The 10,644-nt window shown below is 28.5% G+C and overlaps 1 protein-coding gene across 1 annotated transcript in view; it reads right to left on the bottom strand.

Annotated features, from left to right (window-relative positions):
* The window catches only part of LOC106685080 (methyl farnesoate epoxidase), a 55,662-nt gene extending 45,304 nt beyond the window's left edge, over positions 1 to 10,358 (bottom strand). Inside the window, exons 1-2 of the mRNA XM_014427571.2 lie at positions 10,280 to 10,358; positions 124 to 223 (exon numbers count right to left, since the gene is read on the bottom strand). Coding sequence (XP_014283057.1) covers positions 124 to 223; positions 10,280 to 10,358 — 179 coding nt within the window. The remainder of the gene's footprint in view (positions 1 to 123; positions 224 to 10,279) is intronic.
* Between the last annotated feature and the right edge of the window lie 286 nt (positions 10,359 to 10,644).

Here is a 10,644-nt window from a genome sequence, read left to right as displayed (position 1 = left end):
TATAACTCACATCACATTACTTATTATATATTTTTTTTAATAATTTGTAAATATATTGAAGGTAACAAATTTTTATTATGTGTATTTTATAAATTATTATCAATGTGAAGAAATTACACTTACCTTTTAGAGAGCGATTCCCATACAAGATGCGTGAATCCAAGTTTTTGGCGCAACTTATAAAAAAGCCAATAATTTCCAAGTATTGGTACCCAAGGAGGACCTGAAGTAAAAAATAAATAAATAAATGTCAACAATTATTTTTTGATAACCAGAGTGAGTAGCACTAATTATAAATAATTAGCACTATTTATTTTAGAGAAAGTATATTAGTATAATATGTAATTATACATTATTATCTAAACTTTATTTACTTATACTATTATGATTATTTTTTCCCTAACCATTTGAAGAAGGAAATTCGGCAAATAAATAAAATATTAACATAAAAAAGAAATGAAAATAGCTTGAAAAATTTTCACATATTAGAAAATATGTGTTACTAATGAAATATTATTCTTCATAAACGTTTCTGTAGAGTATCACAACCCAATTAAAATATAATAACTATAAAATCGCTTTTACTCCTCATCATGAATCTACAACTTGCATACTCTTCGTCGTATTATATTCCATATATTCTTGAAGTAATATCTACTGTTGGAAGAGTTTTTTTTTTAACTAATTAGAAATTATGAATGATTAACACTCTTCCTTGTTTAAATTATATTTTATTACATTACAATGAAAACAACGTTTCAGAGTTGTCACCACATCTTCAGGATGCTAGAACAAATTCCCAAATAACTATACATGCTTACATCATTTACAATATTTGTTATTAAATTATTTATTAAAAATTTTATAAATTGATTACCTGATTATCTCTATCTGATACATATGTTACTCCTTAATAATCTCATTAAGCTAATATTAACATATTATTGTCACTTCGTAAATCTTTTATTAATAATTAAATATTACATTTTATGAATAAGGAGAAATAATTCCCTTCCTGAAAGGTTATCTTTAACATTGCTAACAAATAGGTAGAACCAGACCTACACTTTCCTATCCCTATTACTTAAAAGATGAACAATTTAACATTTAAAAACATATTATTTTTAAAAACGAATTTTTATATAATAATAATTCATTCAATTATTAATGATATATATAAACATATATTGTTTTAAATAAATGTATCGTTTTATATTCTAATATTTATATTATATCGAGTTATTTCTTGTAATAACTTATTCATGTATTGTGTAAAATAACTAGTTTCTATTTCGGACATATTCTTCTACATTTGACACTCTCCCTATATTCTTGGTGTAAAATGATCGTTGTTCCATTGGCAAGGAGCTTATAGTCGATCTCAAGAGGAACCAAGGAGCTCATATAAATCATGATCCATTTTTTTTTATTATTTTTTTTTTAAGGCATCAACCACTTCGGGGTCATTATTTCCTTAATATCTGAAATTTTTAATAGCCCTTATTGTCTTAATTTCCTAGTTTAAATGTATAGATAAAATCCTTCGTAAAATCCTCAATGCTCCTTACTTTGTCACAAATAAAATCCTCCATAAATTCCTTAATGTTCCCTATGTAACCGATCTAGTCTGAACCAGATATCATTCCTTTTATTATAAACTCCCTAACCACTCAAACCCCCTAGTTTCTAACCTTGCATCCTCTTCCATTCCTGACAATCCTTCGAGGCGCCTGAAAAGAAGATGGCCACGAGACCAGCTAATGTAAAATGTCATTAGAGTGCTACGAATGGGTAGTTTCTCTACACGCCTGTAACACTCCAATTTGACTTAGATCAGATTTACTATATGTATTATATTGTACAGCTGTAAATAGCAATAAATAAATATTTAAAAAAAAAATGTTTAGCTATTGAAAAATTGGAACTTGTGGTAAAGTTTTATTAAATTTTGTGGTAAAGTTTTGAGTTATTCAGAAATTCGAAAAGTTTATCTACTGTCTGTTTGTGATCCTGCAGAATTGAATGGAGATCTGCTGGTAATTCATACAAAGATTTGATGGAGTCGTATGCTTGGCATTCAGTTAAGATGTGTTTTATGGTAAGTCGCGTTCCGCAAGTCTGGCATACAGGTGAAGAATTGTGGATCATAAGATAACCATGGGTCTGGCGCGTATGACTTATCTAAGAGGAAAAATCATTTCTAATTTCTCGTAATTTATTGCCAGTAACATTTACCCAAATTTGATACCATTTCAATTTAATTCTCTGCTTAATAAGTGCGATGAAGTCATCGAAACTCCGCGATGTGGAATCCCTTCAGAAATCGCGACCTATCCTGCGAGATCGGCCAGTTCGTTACCTACGCTATTCTGCAGAGCTTAGTGACTCAAGCGAAGAACACAGAAATACCGTTTCTGTTGGCAGACTTTAATAAATAATTGATTTAATGAAATGAAATGAAATGAAAAAATAACTTTATTCTGGGACAGATGTCCCCTAAGAATAATTACATGGTTCATACAGTGAGATTTTTATCTACAAATTTTCAGATAGTAGAATGAAATTACATTGGTATATTGGCTTTACTACTGTTTATAATGTTTATCAATAACTGCCTATTTATTTGATTACAAAGATGTGGAGGTTTGGTTATTCAATAAATGAAGGAATAGGTGTTATTTAAAGGAGAGAATGGATGAGGACTGGCGAATGGAGATGGGGAGAGAATTCCAGAGGGAGGTTGCACGTATGACGAAGGATTTGCTAAAGAAGGAGGTTCTATAGGAGGGCATATATAAATCATTCGGATGGGATCAGGTGTTTAATGAGTGGATGGATGAACGAAGAGTGAGGAGATCTATGATATAGGTAGGTTTTTTGATGTTTAGAACTTGGAATAGAAAAACACCAAGGAGGTATTGCTTTCGGGAGGTTGGATAGAGCCACTTCAACTCGGAATACCAGCGGGAGACTTGAGAGCGCCTAGGGAACCCAAAGATAAATCTTACAAAACAAGTCATGAGTCTCTTCAGTCTCAACTCTAGTCCTGCAGATAGCCCTCCATACACCTAGGATCTGTAGTCGAAGCGGGGGAAGATGAGAGAGGATACTAGGAGCTGACAAGTGTTCTGAGGAATGGAATTACGGAATTTTAGGAATTGTTTGAGTACGGTTATGGATTTGGGGAATATGGTTATCCAGGAGAGGTGTTGATCAAAGGTTACATACACCAAAAGGATTTAGATAAATCAAAGGATTTAGTGGGTTTGTTAAGAAAATATTTTTTAAACTAAGTAGGACTGACAAAAAATCTGTATTGATCACCTGTATTTTTTGGGGGGAGGGAGATGACAAAATTTAAGCCATTGTAGATTGCAATCATTTCAGCTGTGTAGCTACGACATATCTGTGATAGAGAGAATGGGTTCTGTCGATCATTCAATTCTTTATAGAAGAGGAAAAAAATTGATATTTTGTGTTCTTTTATGCTTCCCTCGTTTTATGCCTTTAAAAACTATTAAAGCTGATTAGATTCTAATTACACCATCGTAAAGAGGATAAAATTCTCTAAAGGGCTCTTACTGTTTAACCAATAGCGGTATTATATTAGATATGATTACATTATTAATAATATAATTTGTTTATTTATTTTTGTCTATCGTAAATATTGTAAATAAGTATGAATGATTCATATTATTTTTAATTATTTACTTTATTAGTTTTTATGCATACATTATTATAATTACCCATTTCAGTTTTTGTGTTTTACTTCTTATATTATTTTATTTTCTCTTTATCTAATTTACAGATGTATATAGATTTAATACATCAACACAATTGATAGTTAATTATAAATTATTGTATTAATAAATAATTTAAAACACTATCAATTATAGTCTCAAAACTTTTATTTCTTTTACACGTCCAACGTTTCGGCCAATTCGGCCATCCTCAGGGACAATCTCAATTCACTATGAGACATATCATTTAACCATTCCAAAAACTTCATACAGGCTATTCTGCCCAGGTCAAAACATTTATATCTAATAAGTCAAATATCCATTAAAAACCACAGTCAAAATTATTTCTCTTTAAACACTATTAATACACTTTTATCACAACCAAGCAAGGTTGTGATAAAAGTGTATTTTATCCATCCTCAGGCCGAATTGGCCGAAACGTTGGACGTGTAAAAGAAATAAAAGTTTTGAGACTATTATTGATAGTGTTTTGAATTATTTATTAAAAACTTACCAGTCTTAAGAAAAAAAATTTTAAGATTATAAATAAATAAATTATTGTATTGAGTTAAAATTAAACATTTACATATACCTTATTATTACGATTTGGTTACATAAATTAAACCAATATAAACTATAAGGAACGAAACAGGCAATGATTGTCAGACCGATGATTAACCAATGAAAGTGTGTTAAGATTTTTTAGGAGTGAAAAAAGTTGATTTTAGTTTTTAGCACCTCAAGAAACCTTAGCTAAGAATTTTCGAAAAACATGAAAAATAAAATTTTAAAGCTGAACATTTTCGCCATCCATGGACCTTTGATTTTTCAAGATAAATAAAAAAATAGAAATAATTCAACACTACTCAACTAATCTACACAAACTAAACATCTTATTAAACAAATTATAACGGGATATATAAAATAAAACGTAATTAAAGTTCGAAATAAAAGTGTACTTTCTGAGCTACGCGTCAGAAACTTTTAATTTTTTTCATAATTTTTTTTTAATTCGGGGATTTCAGTATTATTAAATAATTCCTTTCAAACTCTACAGGAAAAATTTTGTAAAAAAAAAAACTAGTAATTCAAAAGTTTATTGTGGACAAAAATTTGTCTTTTTTGTTTAGTTTTTTGACCTGTCGATTTTTGTTTTAAATTATTTATACCCATAACGTATTTATTCATTCAAGTATTTCTTTTAACTAACTTTTTAGTACAAGATCCAGGAAGAAAAAAAAGTCAGTTGTCTCGCCCTAATTTTTGATTACTTCAATGAAAACTAGGTGTAATTACTAGTCAAAATTGATGAGTCTGCCAAGTTTAAGTAGGAGAAATAAAAAATGGCGGCTGTATAAAACCTTAAAAAAAATTTTAATTTTTCATTCGGAGCTATGTATTAAAAACTACCAACAACACTAGAAAATCTAAGAGAACATTATTTAAAGAAGAGTAAATTTTCTGAAATATTAGGCTTAAAAGAGCTATTTACGTCCAATAGTTCTCTAGATATAGCTTTTTAAAAAGATAAATTTCTTAAAAATCTACTGAAAGATTAGTAGTTAATAAATTTATTCTGAGAAATCTATATCTCAGGTACTATGTGACGTACAGACGTCTATTAGCACTCAAATTAAAGCTAGTATAATGGACTATAAAGACGTTTATGACCTTTACCTTCGTAGGAATAGGAGTTTTTATGATATTTGCTAAAATAAATTGATTTATAGTTGTTCGGATAATAAGTTTGATTTATGAAAAACTTCATTTCAGAAACCATTGGACGTACAGATGTCTGCCAAAGCTCAAATTAAAGCTGGTTAAATTTAATACAAAATAGTTAATTATGTTTATCTTTGTAGGAGTAGTAGTTTTTATGATATTTGACAAAGTAAACTCACAAAATATTAATTTCTAGTTGTTCGTATAAAACGTACCTATACTTAGCAGACTAATCAATTTTGACTATTAATTATACATAGTTTTCATTAAAGTAATCAAAATTGGGGTGAGATAACTGACTTTTTTCTCATCTTTGGCTCTTGCACTATTTTGTTTTGTTTTTAAATCTGTATATACTAGTTTGTTTTGTTTTTAATTTATTTATTTATTTGTTTTTCTGTAAACTGATCTAATGATTTGACTATTGTGTCTTTGGTTAGATTTTACATTGCTATCCAACGATAAATTCGTTTAATTTGGTTAACGAATCGAACATGGCTAGTGGTTTACACGAGAGGGAAATTAAATTGTCAAATAGAAAAAAATAATAGAATGTTTGTATTTATTATGTGGACAAGTATTAATTGTAAAAGAAAAAGTAGATGAAAAAAATTTTTTTTGTTATATCATGTAAATATATGTATCGTATATGCGGTTCGATCATGGATTAATTGGTATGTTGTGTATCATAGTAAGCAAATATATTCTGGCAGCATAGCTAAATAAAGCATTTCTCTCTCTTTCTAGATGAACATAAGCTTTGTTTGAGTGGTTACTTATTACCGTTGAGCGTCACAAATTGTTTTATATAAGTAAAAGGCTTAGCTAATAATTTACACGAAAAAAGGTGATGTGTAATCAGGTTAATTGAAGAAAAATTAATTTATTTTTTAAAAGAAAAAAGGTTTCTATGGCCTTAGGTCCGACTCAACACAACAAAGCAGAAAATTTTAGTTGTTTTATTTTTTTAAGAAATTTATATTTTTTGTTGAATAGGGACCGGTAGCTAAAATACAATTAGACATAAGAAATTCTAAATTGTAGGGTAATAAACCAGATATAATTTTGTATTAAAAAAGTAGAATTCGTAAACGCTGAACAATTCGAAGGTAGGTGCCACGCAAATATAAATACAAAGTTTTATTTATTATAAAATAGAAAACACATTTTAAATGGTTTTAACATCGACAAGTAATAATCTTTTCTATTGAAAAAAAATATGACTGATTTCATATTTTGAAACTTATAATTATCTAGGCCAGAACCAGATACCAATCCTTCCATAATAAACTTCCCAACCACCCAAACCAACTCGTTTCTAGCCTGGCTTCTCCTTCACTACCTAATAATCCTCCTAGGCGTCTGAAAAGAAGATGGCCTCGAGATCTTCTTCTTTAGAAATGTTTTTGGAGTTCTATCAATGGGTAGATTCTCCACATGTTTGTGTCATGTCATAATATCACTTACAGCAAATTTACTTGATGTGTATATATGTATACAGGTGTAAATATCAATAAACAAATTATTTAAAAAAAAAATAATAATTATCTAGGTTTAATATATTTTTGGATATCGAAAAAAAAGTGCATTACTTTAAAAAACACACTTGAATTTCCTATTTTTCTGTGGAAAGTAAACATAGTTAGTTCATATAAACATTTTTTTGCTTTAAGACCTATTATCATCTCTTAAAAAAAAAAAAAACTTCACATCACACTTTTTGACCTATTAGTACAAGAGCCCAAGAGCAGGAAAAAACCGTTATCTCACCCCAATTTTTGATTAATTTGATGAAAATGTATAATTACTAGTTAAAATTGATTAGTCTGCCAAGTATAGGTATAGGGAATAAAAAATGACGGACGTTTGAAAGCGATAAAAAATTTAATTTTTCATTCGTAGCTCTATATATCTTAAAAAGTAGGAAAACACAAGAAAACCTAAGTGAATGTCATTTAAATATGAGCAAATTTGCTAAAACATGAGCTCTAAAAGAGTTATTTACGTTTAATAGATCTCGATATATAGCTTTTTAAAAAGCAACATTTCATAAAAATGTTGTATGGTACGTACTGAAAGATCAATAGTTAGTGAATTTATTTCGAAAAATCTATATCTCAAAAACTATTTGACGTACAGATGTCTATTAGCACTCAAATTAAAGCTAGTTTAATGAGCTATAAAGTACTTTATCTTCGTAGGAGTAAATTTTTACATGAAATTTGCTAATATAAATTTATTTATAGTTATTTGGACAAACTTTTATTTGCCAAATTTATATTCATGTGTAATTATTATAAAAACTACTACTCCTACAAAATCCTTAAAAAAAAGCGTCATAAACTACTTTATAGTAAGTTACATTTCCTTTATTTCCACCCTTGGCAGACATAGTGCTTCTTATGGATCTAGAGATATATTTTTTCAAAAATTCAACATTTTACCCGAACAACTAGAAAGTAAAATTTTGAGAGTTTATTTTGTCAAATAGCATAAAAACTACTATTCCTACAAAGATAAACATTATTAACTATTTTATAGTAAATTTAACGAGCTTTAATTTGAGCGGTGGCAAACATCTGTACGTCAAATGGTTTCTGAAAGGAAGTTTTTTATAAATCAAACTTATGGTCCGAACAACTATAAATCAATTTATTTTAGCATATATCATGAAAAATACTATTCCTATGAAGGTATAGGTCATAAACGTCTTTATTATTCCATTATACTAGCTTTAATTTGAGCGCTAATAGACATCTGTACGTCACATAGTTCCTGAGATATAGATTTCTCAGAATAAATTAATTAACTACTAATCTTTCAGTAGATTTTTAAGAAATTTTACTTTTTATAAAGCTATATCTCGAGAACTATTGGTTGTAAATAGCTCTTTTAAGGCTAATATTTCAGAAAATTTACTCTTCTTTAAACAATGTAAAACAGCCGCCATTTTTTATTCCCCCTACACTTGGCAGACTCATCAATTTTGACTAGTAATTATACCTAGTTTTCATTAAAGTAATCAAAAATTGGGGTGAGATAACTGCCTTTTTTCTTCCCGGCTCTTGTACTATTCCGGGACCCATATCTAGACGAACACCGAAAGAAATATAGATTTGATTTAAACGAAATAAAAGCTTATTAGATGTAGAAGTTTTTCTAGAAGTGGAATATGTTTAGACCAAAAATGGGGTTGAAAAGAGCATTCAGATTTAAAGTGCGATTTATAAAAATTAAATAAAACTTATCGCTATTAAACCAGCAGTAAGACCACTTTCGATAGATTTAGTTGAGCAAGCCTATATTTCTTGAAGATGGCATTATTTTTTTGCAATGATATCGGACCTTTATTATTGTGAACAGTTTTTGAGTGATCGCTTCACTTCAGTTTTTGAGCGATTTTTTTTTAACATGTTTGAGTTTAAAAAAATAAATAAACATTTTGAGCAATGCATATATAAACTTTTGATAGAAGGCTTTTACTTACTCTATCGAGTTCCAAACCATTGTGTAAGACATTTCATTTTTATCAATACAGAAAACCTATAAGCCTCATTATCTCGAATATCTGGTGCGATTAAACTTGATTTAATTCAGATATTTTTTTCTATAAGGAATTGGTTCCTTCTATTGAAGTATTGGTTTGATTTTTATTTTATTTTGAAAATATTTGATATCACAGTAGGACCTCACCCAACCGACCGATGGTGAAAGTAAAATAAATAAAGTGCTAAATAAAAACTGAATTCCATAAAACAATAAAAAAAACTGACTATGTATACCGCTATTGTATACTTAAAGATAGTTTGTGAACTTAAATTAAATTGTGTGTCTATACTTTTATTTTTGCTTAATATACTTAACGTCAACATATATATACTTATCTCGCACATATTAAGCATTGTATCGCATTTAAAATTTTAACTAGCTATATTCATATCTACGCTTTTCAATATACCAATTCTAATTAACAGACTTTCCCTCTTAATCGATATCTCGGTCCCTACTAGTACATCTAATCGATATTCTATTTATTATTTAGTTGATTTTAGGAATTTAAAACTCAATACGTGTTACAAATAAAAATTTTACTTTAAAAAATTTCATATCTATTTATTTCAAATATCTGCAGTCACTCCACTCAATTTCTTAAGAATTAAAATTGAAAGTTTCAAATAAATTTGTAAGTGGATTGAAAAATGAATAATTTTATAATAGATGAAATTTAACATAATTATCATTGGTTATTTTTAATATTTATTTATAATCTTTATTTATATATATTCATAGTTACTTCATTTTTTTTTTTGCTTTTTTATTTTATTTTTACATATGGTATTTTTGATTTTTATTCAAAACTTGTTTATATGAGTATAAACATTAATTGTTCCGGTTTGTTAATTATTTTTAGTGCATTTTTTTTTCTTCTGCATTTCATTTTATTTTTTAATTTAGTTTAGTTACTTTAAAAATATCGTATATAATATGATAGTTGGTTTTATTTTATATATTCTATTTTTCTTTTCTTTTTTTTATTACTACTATTTCCTAATTTATTATTCAAATGATTTTTTATAATTCCGTTATATTTATTTATTAAATTATACGCTTAGCTCTAAGGTACAAAAGTCTTACAGCCCGATGCCTGTATTGTTATTCTAAAGGAACTAGACCCAAAATAAATAATGAATATTATTATTATATTAGATACTTCTTTAATAATGATTTTCGGAAAGTGTATATATTAATTTTTGGTATAATACTCCTCATATGTTCATATAGCCTATGTATATACTTATATATATATGGATATAAACCTGGAGGGAACCGTGGCGGCCGCCTGGACTCGAGTACGAGGAGGGCCAGGAGCGCAATGAAGAGGACGAGGAACCACATTCTCCTGAAGACTGCTGCTCCCCACAGCCTTTGGTCCTTTTATAACCTGCCGGCAGGACAAAAAGACAATGCCCACTATTTTTGAGATCCACCTCCACTCAATTTGTTCCTGACCTACGCCCCCTGGTTTCCGGATTATTTCGGGATACCTTCGGTGTGAAAAACCATTATTAAAGCCTTCAAATCTAATTTTTCGGAAGATTTAGACGACTAAAATTCGTCCTCAATAGATAATAATCTTCAGAAATTATTCAAATATGATAGGAAAATTAAAAGTTTCAAGTTT

The sequence above is a fragment of the Halyomorpha halys genome, unplaced genomic scaffold (assembly GCF_000696795.3).
Source record: "Halyomorpha halys isolate HHAL.00 unplaced genomic scaffold, Hhal_1.1 Scaffold31.1, whole genome shotgun sequence".
Lineage (NCBI taxonomy): Eukaryota > Metazoa > Arthropoda > Insecta > Hemiptera > Pentatomidae > Halyomorpha > Halyomorpha halys.
Note: the sequence above shows the minus strand (reverse complement) of the source record. Positions and strands in the feature narration are given on the sequence as shown.